This window comes from Falco cherrug, chromosome 9, assembly GCF_023634085.1.
Source record: "Falco cherrug isolate bFalChe1 chromosome 9, bFalChe1.pri, whole genome shotgun sequence".
Taxonomy (NCBI): Eukaryota; Metazoa; Chordata; class Aves; order Falconiformes; family Falconidae; genus Falco; species Falco cherrug.
In genome coordinates, this window is record NC_073705.1 from 10,787,403 (window position 1) to 10,801,941 (window position 14,539).

General features: G+C 60.2%; 1 protein-coding gene across 1 annotated transcript; it reads left to right on the forward strand.

Moving 5' to 3' along the window:
• The first annotated feature begins 1,457 nt into the window (after nucleotides 1–1,457).
• On the forward strand, nucleotides 1,458–12,523 carry ENTPD2 (ectonucleoside triphosphate diphosphohydrolase 2). The gene is made up of 9 exons (XM_014282317.3): nucleotides 1,458–1,642; nucleotides 8,167–8,284; nucleotides 8,776–8,926; nucleotides 9,565–9,724; nucleotides 9,826–10,053; nucleotides 10,417–10,683; nucleotides 10,888–11,007; nucleotides 11,269–11,403; nucleotides 12,000–12,523. Exons 1-9 carry the CDS (start codon nucleotides 1,532–1,534, stop codon nucleotides 12,198–12,200), a joined length of 1,491 nt encoding a protein of 496 aa, XP_014137792.3. The 5' UTR covers nucleotides 1,458–1,531; the 3' UTR covers nucleotides 12,201–12,523.
• The last annotated feature ends 2,016 nt before the right edge of the window (nucleotides 12,524–14,539 follow it).

The window sequence follows — 14,539 nt, forward strand, 5'->3', positions numbered from 1 at the left end:
AATAGACTCACAAGCTGCACACAGCAGCGAAGCCCTGCACTGTGGTGATGGGCACTGGCTGGGCGAGGGTCTCTCTGTGCCCCTGTTTTAGCCATTTTCTTCCCTAGAATCTGGTGCTGGTCACTGCTTCAGGGGGCAGAACTGGAGCTTGTCCCCTGCGGGACCTCCAGAGGCAGAGCCTCTGTGATGCAGCAGCATGTCAGGGCCAAGAGCCCCCGGACCACAAGCCCTTGGCACAGGCTGAGCCCCGGGGTGCCTCTGCACCCGGATGCCACAGTGACAGGCAGGAAGGTCTGCAGAAACCCCAGTGCTGGTGCAATGCATGCGACGTGCAGGGCAGTGGTGAGTTGCAGAAAAAGTGGTTTGCTCTGAAAGAAATGAAGGAAGGAGGCAGGCTGTGGGAGCTGAAGTGTGACCCTCCAGCCTGCAACCCAGCTGGGCTGGAAGCCACATCCTCCTTCAGCCTCCTCTCCTTGGTGATATCTTCTTGTTTATTATTTTGTTCACTGTTTTATCCCACTGTGTAAGCAAGCTCAAAATGTCCTTCTCAGAGCCAGGGGCCCAACCTTCCTTGGCTCACTGCTCCATGTGGAAACACATTACATTATTCACTTGTGACCATATTAAAAACAATCTCAATATATGTCTGGGCTCTTCAGGGCTGTCACAAGCTCCTTGTAATGATTAAAAGCAGTAATATGTTCGTAATTGTTAATCATGATAGGGGAGATGCTTTCTTGGAGCTTTTCTGTTGCCCAGAGTGTTTTCATCTCCCACCAGCCCCATCTCTGGGCTGAGCTATTGCTGGGGGCAATAGCTGGGGGGAAGGATGGGGCGCGGTCCTGGATCAAGGACAATGTCTTGTGGCAGGAGAAGATGGGACTGATCCCGGGGACAGAGGCTATGCCCGGAGCAGAGGGACAGGGTGGGGCTGAGCCCTGAGGTCACGGTGATGCCCCAGGGGGCAGGCAGGACATGGCTGATCCCGGGGCAGGGGCGATGCCGGGGAGGCCGGGATGGGGCTGAGCCCCCAGTTAAGGACTGAGCTAGGGTGGTGGGCAGGGGGGCAGGGGCGATGCCGGGGGGGGGGGGGAGCAGGATGGGGCTGAGCCCCCGGTTAAGGATCGAGCTAGGGCCGTGGGCGGGGGGTAGGTGAGGCTGATCCCGGGGCAGGGGCGATGCGGGGGGGGGAGGGGCAGGATGGGGCTGAGCCGCCGGTTAAGGACCGAGCCCGGGGCGGCGGCGGGGATAGGTGAAGCCCATCCCGGGGCAGGGGCGATGCCCGGGCGGAGCGGCAGGACGGAGCCGGGGCCGGGGCAGCAGCGGGACCCGCAGCCCGGGGCCGGCCCCCCGCAGCCCGGCGGAGCCCCGGTGTCCCGCCCGGGTGGGCCGGGGCGGCAGTGACTCAGCCGGGAGAGGCGGGCGAGGAGGAGGCGGAGGAGGCGGAGGAGGAGGCGGTGGGGGAGGAGGAGCAGCAGGAGCCGCCGCAGCCGCCGCGGAGCCGCTCACCTGCCTCCGCTCCGGTCCCGCCATGGCCCGCCGGGTCGCCGCCATCCTCCTGCTTCTCTCCCTCGGCTGCCTCCTGGGCATCCTCCTGCTCTGCCTCGGCTCCGGGGACATGCGGGGCCCGCCGCAGTTCAAGGTGAGCGAGGCCGGCACGGGGGGCACCGGCCACCGAGGGGACGGGGACAGCGCGCGCGGGGGGGACTTGGGCTGCCGGGGGCTGGGGGAGCCGCAGCGGGCACCCCGATCTGCGGGGGAGGGTGCGGCGTCCTGGGCATCCCCAGCGTCACAGGAGGCCACTGGGGCTGGGGAGTCCCCGAGCTGCGGGGTGGGGGTCGCAGGGAGCAGCCCCTGCCGTCAGGCTGGCAGCGAGATCCCCGGCTGCAGGGACGCCTGGCCACCCAGCCTCAGCACATCAGCCCTGTGCTTTCAGCGAGGAATCTTTTAGACACACGAAAAAATAGCCATGGGGTGTCTGGATGTGGTCCTCCAGGCCAGAGCAGCTGTGTCAGCATCTGCTCCCACAGCCGGGTCTGGGTCTGCCCTTGCACACCCCAGCATCGCCCCGTGTTCCTGGGCTCCCAGCTGCATCACCTGAGCCAGCACTGCCAGGCAAGAAATGCACTTCCCTATGAAAATGAGCGGCTTCTTTTTTCTTTTTCATTGTAAATTCCGATGCTGAGAGAAGTTTCTGAACAATTTCTTATTGGCCAAGTCCTCCAGTTGACTCTTTTGCAGCCCAAGTCTTTTGGTTTAAAAAAGTCATTTTTTTTTTCGGTGATGGAGCAAGCTGTTCTGTGGGGAGCGGGCTTTTGTCCTGGAAAATGGTTTACCCAAACCCCCCTTTTTTTCATCCCAAGCAATTTGCTTGGAAACTTTCTGAGCCAGCCTGAATGCCAGATGTGTTGCCTTGCCTCCATGTTTGTCAGATGTAACAAAGATTAGGTTGAGAAAACGAGCTGGCTTAGCCAAGATGGTACTCGCCACTGTTAGTATAACTAGCAATGATTAACTCTTTCCCTGTGACAACTTTGCCACCCATTGCCATGTGCTGGGGCACCTTGAGCAGTGCCCTGAGCTGGTTTCAAAATGGATTTTGTCTCTTGGGACACAGGGGAATTAGATGGATTGGTACCGAGAGCACTATGTGCAGCACTTGGGTTGGCCTCAGAAGCCTTTTTTCTTCCTGGTTCCAAGCTGGAACTTTGTCTTTAAGCCAAATGCATTCCCAGAAATTCATTTGTTGTGCTTTTTCTCTCTCTCTCTGGCTATTAGCACCTTTCGGTCTGCAAGTCAGCGCTGGGGTTTGGTGCTGAGCATCCCCAAACACTCACATGGGTCCTGGCCCTGCTCTGCCTGAGGCTATGCCACCCAGCCCAGGAACTTGGGGTCTTGCAGGGTTCCTGGAGGTGCCAAGCACATGTGATGTCCAGCACGGTGCATGTCGTGAGGCACTGCCTACTGGGGCTCAGCACCAGTGTCTTGGCGGTGGCTGTTCCCGTGGGGCTGGCACCAGGCAGGCATGGAGGGGTTTGCTTTTGCACAAAGCTCAGGGCTTTTTTGGGAATGCAAAGCTTTGTCTTAATTTAACTCAGCCCAAAGCATGTCAACGTGATTTAGAGCACGGATCCTGGGCACATCCTTGCCACCTGCCTAGCCGAGGTGTGGTCCTTGCTGGCTTGGTCCACATTAGCAGCAGCAGCTGCTGGGCGATAGCACTGTTCACTGCTGAGCTACAGCTCCACGTCTTCCCTTTCCAGCTCCTTTGCTTGGAATATAGCCCTAAAAATACCCTGGATTACTTATACTAGTGCCAGAGGGACTGATCCTGGGAGCACTGTGTTCCCTCCCCTTCCCTCATGGGTCCGGAGCGGGGCTTATGCCACTGCCACCTGATGGCTTGGAGACCTTGCCTTCCCTTGACAACCTTTTTTTCCTTTTTTTGGCAAAGCTCTTCACCGGCCACTACAAAGCCTGCTGGGTTCTCCCCCTGCCAGCTGCCTCCCCGCAGCAGGAAGGAAACTGTTGTAACCCACCGCAGACCTGGGAGCTCCCCAGGTCTTGCTGCCCTTGAGGGAGGTGGGATGTTGTGGGGCAGGGCTGAGCCCCTGCTGCGCTGTGGGGCAGCTCAGAGAGCCCGTGGGATGGGGCTGGGGGGCCAGGCACGGCCACAGGGCACAGTGCCAGGCTGCAGTGAGTCGGGCAGTTCCCGGTGGCCCCCTCTGCCTCCTCCCCTGGGCTGTGGGATGTTTCTGGGCAGAGCCATGCACGCACAGGAGCCCTGAGTCCTACCTGTGACCTCACTGCCCCATGGTCTTTGGGGACATCACCACCCTCTGTGTCCCCTCTGAAGGGGCTTCGGGACTGAGCAGCCCTGGCTGAGGCTGGGCTGAGCAATGGAGTGATGCTGTGGTGGGGCAGAGCCCACGGGGCCACGGGTGACCCAAGAGGCAGCGGAGCCAGGGTGGCACAGGGACACTGTTCCACTGCAGGGTCACACCGGTGACCTCAGTGTCCCCCAGCCCTGTGGCATCACCAGGTCAGGGCGTCTTGTTGTTAGAAAAATCTGTCATCACTGTGCCACCAGGAGATGCTGGGGCTGGGTAACGTCCCGCGGGCTGGGGCCAGGGCCAACACACATGCGAGACCCTACCGAGCCCCAGGGCACTGGCAGCCAAGCATGCCACGGTGGATGAGAGGGATGGTGGGAGCCAGGCGCTGGTGCGGGAGCGTCCTTATGTCCCTCCAGCCCTTATTTCCAGCCTGCTCCTTGGCAGGCACAGGACACCTCGGCTGGAAGAGCTGAGGGCAGTGCTTACGTGGCAAATCACTAACCAGATGGGCTTTCAGCCGGGTTTCTCCCTCCTGGGCCTTCCGACCTGCAGGGATGCTGCAGATGACCTGCCTGTGCCCCCCACACTGCTGCAAACCCTCCTGCTCAGCCACGGCTTGTGCCCACACAGTGGCTTGCTGTGTGCTGGGTGACACAGTGGCTCGGGCACTCAGGAACAGGGGCTGGGGCAGGGACATGGTGTAGGGCAGGGGCAGGGGCTGGCACCACTGCAGCCCTGCTGTGGTGACCCCATATCTGATTCCCATGTGGGTACTGGAGGCATGCGCGTACCCACAGGTCTGGAGGAGGGGATAGGACCTGTCCTTCATCCCTGGGGACCCTCGTGGCTGTCCAGGTCTGCCTTGGCCCCTTTCCATGCACATGCCTGTGCATGTGGCTTCCACCCCTGCTCAGCGCCAGCAGCACTGCCAGGGAGGATGGCTCCTCCATGGAGAGACAGGCTGGGGTGCAAAACCCTGTACCCCCCAGGAGCGGGGCAGGGGGGGGCTGGCTGGAGGCCACAGCGGCTCCTCTCATGCTGGGGCAGCCAGGGAGCGAGCTGTGGCGGTGGCGGCTGGCTGTGCGCCGGGCACTCCCTGCGGCTGGCAGCACCCACCATGCTGCAGCCGTTCATGTTGCCGCACGCCATTACCTCAGCTGGTCCCGAGTGCTGCTGCCTTCACTGCTGGGGCTGGGCCACCACCGGTCAGGGGGTCCCATGGACTGTCCCTTGCCCATGAGTCCTGGGGCTGCTGCCCATCTTCACTGCCCTGCGCCTGGCATCGACAGGCTGTGCCCGCATGGAGGCTGGGGTCTGAGCGGAGGGACACCCACCCTGACCCACAAGTGTTGGCAGCCAAGGGCGCCGGGATACAGCTGCGTGGGGGCATCTGGTTCTGCAACGTGCCCCAGCAGTGTCACTGTCACCCCCAATGCGACATCTCCCTGTAGGGCTTGCCCTGGGTGCAGGGTCAGTGCTACCTCTCGCTGCTGGCCACCCTGCGCAGGTGACAGAGCCGCAGTTGCAACCACGTGTGCTCTGCTTCCCTGGGCCTGAGCAGGCAGCACGGCTGCCCCAGGCACACCCCCCCCCAATGCGTGCCCACACAGGCACACACTCACATGTGTGCCCACGCATGCATGCACACCCGCCTAAATGCACATATGCACAGACACACACACATGCACCCGTAAGCACACAAACATGTCAGCACACCTATGTGCGTGTACACCTCACCCATGCACACCCGCGTGCATGCACCTCCACCCCTGAACTTGCACACACGTGCCTATGTCCATGCACATACACACCCATGTGCGCACCTGCAGGCACGCACACCACGTGACGCATCCATGCATGCACATCCCTGCACATGTGCATCTGCATAGGTGCACCCACACACATCTGTAACCCCTCCATGTATGCAACCCCACACGTGCACCCCCGTGCCAGCTGTCCATGGGCCTGGCAGCGGGGCACAGCCAAGCCAGCCCTGGTGACGGAGGAAAGCCCCTGAACCAGGTTTTCCACCTCCACAAGCACATGGGACTCCCCCAGCCCAGATCTGGCCATGTCTCCAATGTCTGTTCCTCCCATGGAGCTGGTCTGGCATCCCCAGCACTGCTCCTCCTGGGCTGTCCCCATTCCTGGTGTGTGGCTCCAGGTGTCCCTGGTGCTGTGAGTCCTCCTCGCTGCCTCCTGCTCCAGCATTTCTTAGCCCCTGCCACTCCATAGATATCCCCATCTCCCGCCTCGTCCCCTGTGTGGGCTGCAGCCTCCCATGTCATCCTGGGGCTGGAAACCGCTCCCGGGGACCTGGCTGTGCTCAGCCTCGGGTTTGGGAATGAACCTGTCGATGCTTTCCTTTTGGGAACAGTGCTGTCACCCTGCTAATGCTATGTCACTCCAGGTGATATCTGGGGAGGTGCGGAGGACACCCGTGTGGTGGCCACAGGGCACATGGGCACACATGTGGCAGAGGTGGACAGAGGATCTGTTGGGGATGGATGGTGTCCTCATGGGGATACCAGCACCCACTCGTGAGGGCTGGGACAGCGAAGGGGACATGCTGAGAGGGCTGTGGGATGGGAGCCGGTGGTGACATGCCAGCAGGTGTCCCATGGGACAGGCAGCTTCGCTGGGGCAGACTCAGCATCCTTCATTGTGCTCATGCCTGGCAGGTGATTGCCCGTCTGGGGTGCAGGCAGTGCCCGCGGGGCCATGGGGGGCAGGTGAGGCAGAGGGTGCTATGGTGAGAAGGGACTGCGGGGACACTTAGTGCCAGGGGATGCATATGGCCCAGGTCACGCTGGGTAGGGGAGTGGGCTGAGAGCCCCCCAAGGCTGCCCAGGGCACTGACCCCAGCCCAGAAATGGCCCAGACTGTGGTCCTGCTCCCCAGCTTTGTGCTTTGGAGTGGCAGCTGGCGGGGGGTGGGTGCGCTGTCAGAGCCCTCCGCCTCCTCCTCAGGGTTCAGCATCACTGAGAGCTGCTCCCCCACACTAGTGCCATGGCACACCAGCCCGCCTGGCCTCACAGGGGGATGCTCCACTGGCTTGTAGCTTTTGGCCCAGGGCACGTGGCAAGCCACTGACAGCTAAGGAGAGCTGGGGGAGGCTGGCTGGGGGATGTCACCCATCTTAAATGGTTCCCTGGGGGAGCAGGGGGTACTGCTGGTGTGGGGCCATGGGTTCACATGGGAATCGGGTTTGCCTATAAGCAGGAACCCCAGGCGTCCCTGCCTGTGCCCTGACACTTTATTTCTGCTGCCTGAGCTGGCCAAAACCCAGCCCTGCAGCCACCCGGGGTTGGAGCCTGCTCTGTGGCTGCCAGGGATGGGGATGGGGACAGGATTGGGACCAGGGCACCCACCAGGCAGGGCTGGGGTGGCTCCCAGGTGCTGGGCAGGGAGACGAGGTGCCCCAGCCCTGGGGGTCCACCTGGCTCTGGGCAAGGCAGAGCCCCTCTGTATAAGCCACGTTTAAGCCTTGAATGGTTTCACCCCAGAGATGCTCAACTGGGGCAACCACTGGATCCCACCTTGCTCACCCCCACCCCCACCCTCAGACCCACGGCCTCCTCTCCAGCAGCGAAGCATTTCCAGTGGGGCAAGGAGGGGGGCAGTGCAGGCAGCCCCCAGCCCGCGAGTAGCTGAGGGTGATGCAGAGGGGTCTGCCAGGGGAGCGGGGCAGGGGGGGCTGAAGGCAGCTTGGGGCAGCCCCTCCCTGGGAGCTGGGTAGCCTTGTTTGGCAGGAGGGAGTGGGGTTATTTATAGCAGAGAATGGCCCAGCCATACAAGGGCAGGAGGGACGAGGTGCCTGGCTGCCTGTCTTTGGCGAGCTGCATCCTGGAGGGGCAGCTCCCAGGTGTCCCAGCCCCCCTGCTGGCCCCAGGGACCCACCAGCATGGTTCAGCAGGGATGCCCACTGGCCAGGGGAGATGCAGCAGGGAGATGGGAGCAAGCAGCAGGGGAAGAGCTGAAGAGCCTCCTGGTCTGTGCTCAAGGTGGTCCCCGTGCGCAAGAGGCCAGAGTCCCAGTGCTGTGCCAAGCAGCATCCTGGGGCGGCCAGTATCCCAGTCTGAGCAGACCACTCGCTCCCAGCTGCATCCTGGGCAGGAATCCCTGTGGGTAAGGCCATGCCAGCGCCAGGCTGAGCAGTGCTCACCTCTGCCAAGGATGCTCCTGAAGCTGCTGGCCAGGGCACTGCCGGGGCAGGACCAGCACACAGCGGGTTGTTGAGCCCCAGTGTCATCCCTCAGGATGGCCTGGGGCAACTGGGGGGGGAGGTCTCCAGCCTCTGGGACTGACCCACTGCCTCCTCTTCCTGCAGTACGGCATCGTGCTGGACGCCGGGTCCTCTCACACGGCCATGTTCGTCTACAAGTGGCCTGCAGACAAGGAGAACAACACCGGGGTGGTCAGCGAGCACAGCATGTGTGATGTGGAGGGTAAGGGCTGTCCCAGTCCCCACGGGCCAGTGGCTGGTGGCAGGGTCTGTCACATCCCCCATGGGCAGGGCACCGTGATGGTGTGAATGCCCCACCATGCCCACCTTCCTCCCCGTGCATTCACCAGCGCAGCGAGAGGTGTTATAAAGAGTCCAGCTCTATTCCCAAAAACCTCCCCATCTCTCCCCAAGGCTTGCAGCTATACATGCCTGTAGTTTATGTTTTCATGGCATGCACTGAACTGATCCCTGCCTAGCCCAGTGAAGAGGGAGGGATGGTTTTCCACTCTACCTTTAAGCAACCTTTCCCAGGTTGTCAGCCAGTAGGGGATGCGGCATGGGCAGGGAGATGGGCTGGACTCTGGATGCCCACAGAAACCTGCAGTGCCTGCCTTTTGAACAGCCTGGGAGGGACAAAGCTGCCCACCAAGCATCTTCCCACTGAGCATCATCCCACCACCCACAGGGAGCAATGCTGTTTTCTCTCTGCAGGTCCTGGCATCTCCAGCTACAGCTCCAACCCTCCAGCTGCTGGGACGAGCTTGGTGCACTGCCTGAACCAGGCTCTGAGAGACGTGCCCAAGGAGAAGCATGCGGGCACCCCACTCTACCTGGGCGCCACAGCCGGCATGCGCCTGCTCAAGTGAGTGCTCAGCTTGCCTGGCCTCAAACCCTGCTTGGGGCACCCTGCTATGCCACCCTGCTGTCTCGCCACCCATGGTAGGGGCAGAGATGGTGAAGGACAGCTGTGACGTTGCCTTTTTGCCAGGGGAAGGTCATAACCCGCCCAGCTGCCCGGCTCTATGTCCCTTGCCTGCCTTTCAGAGCAGCAGATGCTCTGTAGGGCACAGCCAGCACATCCCTGGCTGAAAAGGGGCTGGCGTGGGGCCAGCGCCAGGATAACCCACCCAGGCTTTTTAGCAAGCTAGGGTGAAACGCCCCCTGCACCCATTGTCAGCCTGATGGGACACAGTGAGAATTACCCCCTGAAAAAGCACACAGAGGAGGCCCCTGTGTCATGCCCCCCTCACCCACGGGTATGGCTCAGGAGGACGGAGCACACCTCCATCCCTGCTGCCTGCCTCCTTCCCTGGCAGAGGCAAGGGGAATTAGCTGGGGTTTTGAGGGGACATCCCTACAGGTACCGGGATGAGGACCCACCTGCCTCCTGCCCTGTGTGCCATGGCAGTGCTGGGCCCCAAGGGCTGTGTGGGCAGTGGGAGCTCCGTCTGTGGCATGCTGGCGCAGTCCTGAAACCCTGCCCTCTTGCCTGGCCCGCAGCATTACAAACCCGCAGGCTTCGGACACCGTCCTCAGCGCCGTGGCAGCCACGCTGAAGTCGTACCCCTTCAGTTTCCGGGGGGCAAAGATCCTGTCGGGGGAAGAGGAAGGGGTCTTTGGCTGGGTCACCGCAAACTACCTCCTGGAGAACTTCATCAAGGTGTGCAGGGGATTGTGGTGCCCAGCAGGGATGGCTGTGGTGGCCAGGCTGTCCTGCAGCTCATCAACATCCTTATGCCCACTCTTGTCTTCCTTGCTCAGCGTGGGTGGCTTGGGGAATGGATCCAGCCCCAGAAGAAGACCCTGGGGGCCATGGACTTTGGGGGTGCTTCTACACAGATCACCTTTGAAACCAGGGACACCATCGAAGACCCCAGAAACGAGGTGATGCTGAAGCTGTATGGCCAGGCATACAAAGTGTACACGCACAGCTTCCTCTGCTACGGAAGGGACCAGGTTCTCAAGAGGCTGCTCTCAAAGCTCCTCCAGGTACCAGCATGTGCTAGACAGGGATGCTGGCTGTCACCACCCTACAGTCACCTCCTCACATGGGTGTTTATACAGAGGTGTCCCCCAGCCCTGGTTCTAGGACAGCCCTGTGAGGCTGGCTGCACACCTTCCCCAGCCAGCAGCTGGGTTTTGCCCCCATGGTCCCAGAGCTTCCTCCCACCCTATCCATAAGCTGTTGCATCCCTCAGCCAGAGCCAAGACGTCCCAAATCATGCCAGCTCTGTGTCCCACTGCCCAAGCTCCCCTCCCCAGTAGGGAAACGGAGGCAGGCAGGCAGCAATGCTATGTATGTACCAGGGCTATGGTACAGTCCACACATCCCGTGCGTTGCTTCTCCGGCAGGCAGAGAGGTACCAAGCAACTGTCTCCCATCCCTGCTGGCCCACAGGCTACCACAAGAGCCTGTTGCTGAGCAGCGTCTACGACAGCCCCTGCACAGAAAAGGAGAGGCCGAGCTTTGCCCTCAACACCACTGTCACCGTGGTCGGCACCGGGAATGGGAGCCTCTGCACTCTGCATGTCAGCAAGCTCTTCAACTTCGCCACCTGCTCCTTCTCCCGCTGCTCCTTTGATGGCATTTTCCAGCCGGAGGTTTCAGGAAACTTCATCGTAAGTCCTGGCGTGGAGTGGGGTGGTGGCTTGGCTGCTGGGTGGGCAGGTGTCCCCAGCCTCCTGGCATCACGTGGTGGCAAAGCCAGACCCCCAGCTCTGCAGGGGTGGGTGCTTGTGCCCACCACGCCGGTCAGAGTGGCTGTTCGTGGTGAGAGGGTTTTCTCCCAGCCTGTCCCACAGCTGCCTCCTTTCCTCCATCAGGCCTTCTCTGCCTTCTTCTACACGGTGGACTTCATCCAGACAGTGATGCGGAGACCCGTGCGCTTGCCCAGTGACCTGAAGGATGCTGCTGAGACTATCTGTGCCACCAGCTGGAGTGAGGTGGGGTCCCCGAGCCCACTTCATGTGGGGCATCACCCAGGCTCTGAGAGCAGCCCTTGGAGGGGGTTGGGTGTCCGGGCACCCACAGAGTAGGGGGAAGGTGGGCGACAGCTCCCACATGGGACCAGGAGAGGGTCAGGTGGGTATGGGCAGCACCTTGGCCAGACAGATGCAACTACTGAGAGCTTCAGGCCACAGAAACCAAGCCTGGACCCTACTGGCTTGACCCCTTTTCTCTCTCCCTCCATGTATCCCATCCAGTTGCTCCAGAAAGCCCCCAAGCTGGAGAAGAGGCTGCCGGATTACTGCGCTGTCAGCACATTTGTTTATTTGCTCATGACCAAAGGCTACAATTTCAACAACCATTCCTTCCCCAACATTGCCTTCCAAAAGAAGGTGGGTAACGCTGGAGCACACCCCCATCCAATGGTATCTGTTTGGAGCTAAGCCAAAAAGCCCTGCAGGGAAGATGGTCCCACACCAAGAAAGAGCCAAGCAGTGTGAGGGAAGATCTCAGGGAACAGGGCAGCATGGGACTCTCAGGTTTTTGGGTAGGTCTTCTGGGAGATGGAAAAAAAATGAGCTGAGCTGACTGTAGGGTGGTCATGGAGTCAGGTCCTCCGGTCCTTCCTTGGCCCTTGAGACATCAGCCATCTGAACTCTTTGCTCAGGCTTGTTGGGAAGTTATCTCAGGGATCCCACCTTTGCCAAGTGCCCTCACCTGCATGAGCCATGGGATGGGCAGTGAGATCATGGCTGGCCTGAGCGGACGGAGTCCTGCTCCCATCGAGCGAGTCCAGCTCAGCACGGGATGGTCACTGCTTCATCCCTGGGCTGGCTGGACCCATGGGCAAGTGAGGGCTCAGGGTGCTGTGGACTCCCCCACACCCCTCTCCTCCACTGGGCTGACACTGAAGTGGTCCTTGGAAGGTCTTGGAGGCCCGTGGAGCTGGGTTGACCAGGGTGGTGACCATGCCATGCTGTCCCCACAGGCAGGAGAAACCTCCATCGGCTGGGCGCTGGGCTACATGCTGAACCTCACCAACATGATCCCAGCAGAGACGCCCTCTTCCCACAAAAGCATGCTGTACAACTACTGGGTCATCCTCATCCTGCTCTTTGTGGTCACCACCCTGACATCCCTGGCAACTGCTGTCTGCCTGCTCCGGCGCAGCAAGTCCAGTGCAATCTAACAGCAGGGACAGTGTGGGCCTTGTCTGCAGGACCCAGCACCATCCTGCTGGAGTCTCCACAGCCTGAACATTTGGGATGCAGCAAGTGCTTGGAGACATCTTCCTTCAATACCTGACACTGCCTGTCCCAGAAGGAAAGCTGTCCCTTTTTGCCCTCCCCTGGCTTTCAAGCCGCAGAAAGGGAGGGACAGAAGAGGACCGCTGACCCTGCAGGAGAATGGCTTGAGGGTTTTCCAATGCTACTCAGGGATGGACCCTGGAGCAGGCTCGGAATATGGATGTTCAGACCTGGGGCATCTTTCTACCACCAGACCTGGGCTGGACTGGACCAGTAAGTCCAGACAACAGCAGGATTTATTCTCACGTGCATGGGGAACATTACTTATGCTAGTCCTTATAGCTGACCTCTCTAGCCTGTCCCTGGAGCATCAGCCTCCCAGGGAGCTCCGGGCATCACCCAGAGCCCATGCCATCTTTCTGGCTGGTGCATAAACCCCACCCACGTTCCCGAGGGCCAGATCTTGGCCTGGACTCCCACCAGCCTCAGCACAGGGGCTTTGGATAGGGGCTTAGCGACAAGAAGACATGGGGAGCAGCCACCTTCTCAGGTCCCACTTCACCAACCAGACCCAGTGCCTTCCCCATTCCTGTGGTTCCCAAGCCAGACTCGCCTCTGCCACAGTCCGAGCCCCCTCCATCCCCTCGGCAATGGCACAAAAAGCCCCCGTGGCCTCCTGGCGTGTGGCTGTGCCAGTACAGAGGTGACGGGCTCTCTGCAGGAGTGGGGCTTTTGCTCTGCTTTAGGATTTGAGCCCTGCATCACCCCATGCCAGGCAGCCGGGAGGATGCATCTTCATTTCCAATTAAGAACAGGGACATGCAAATGTGCAAAAGGTTTGGGTTTGTTTGGTTGGGCTTTTTTATAATCAGAAATAAATCTTTGTAACCACTCCTATGGCTCTGTGCCTCTTGAAACAGGCTGTCCCACAGGAGTAGAGCCACTTATGGGGTCTACTGAGACACACCCACAGGTCAGGCTCTGCCTGGTCTCAATCCCTTGCAGCCTGCCCAGTGCTGAGACACCATTGTGGCTTCGTATGCTCTAACCACCTGGAGAACCCCCCCAGGATGGACCAAGCTGGGCTTGAAACCTCACTCCAGACTCAGGCCCACCTGGAGGTGGTAGATTTGCAACCAGCCACAGTTGCAAAGTTCAGGTTTCCCAAGCACTCATCACCCCAAAGGCATGAGCAGGCAATGCTCAGGCTGACTGTCCCATGCACTCACCACTATGCTCATGGCCACAGCCTCCATGCAAGGAAAACACGTAGGGAGCCTCTGCTCCCAGGGGAGCGGTTCTGGTACCCAAGCAGGGCAGGAGAGCAGCCTGCAGGGTTGGCTATTTGTTTGTACACCCATCGGTAGCTCAGCACTACCATGGCACACATCCAGCTGCTGGGCAGTTGTGCAGAGCCGGTCCTGACTTGTCAACCCTATCTGGAAAGAGCCTCCCACCCCACCACGTTCCTCCACACACCCCGGGAGAGGAGCAGTGTTAGCAAGAGCTGCAGTTTCTTGCTGCTCTCGCTCTCGCAGGTAGCACGAGCTCTGCTCCACCGGTTTTCTCGCTTACCAACACCTTTCCCTGCTCCGGCCGAGCCCCAGAACACAATGCCTGGTTTAAACCACCTGTTCCCTGCAGCCACTTTGCTTTTAGCTGTTCCACTGGCTGCTCCCCATCTCTCTGCACAGGGCAAATGTGATTCCAGTTCAGATGTTCTGGGCCTCCAAATCCAGTTTCCTCCCCGGGCCCCTCGTCTTCCAGCACAGGGACTCCCTCCCGTGGCGAGGCTCAGGGACTGTTTCCAGCTTTCACATGGAAGGAGGAATTTCTGATCTCTGAAGCTGAAACGCTGCTGTTCTGCTCTAAGAAACCAGCTACCTTCCAGAACCCAGGCTGGGTTCCCCCTTCTAAGAAACTCAGCTGCACCAGGAGCAGCCAGTTTGCCCTGGCCATGACTTGGAGTTTGCTGTTAGGGGGAAAAAAAAAAAAAAAAAAAAAAAAAAAAGAATTAAAAGTGGCTTCCTTATCTTCCCATGTGTCCTTCTTGGGTATGTGGGATTTGAGACAGTACCATTCCCCGGCCAGCTGGTTACAGATCTGGATGGAGACTGGCCAGGTGACAGGCCCCGAGAGCAAGGTGGGCACCACACAGAAGGGCTCTGGGCGCACATGCACCCCCTTTGCAGGGACAGAGAGGACATCCCCAGAGGCCATGGAGCTGCAGGGCTCAGCTCAGCCCCATTCAGGCAGGGGAGGAAAGCCTTGCTGCTACAGG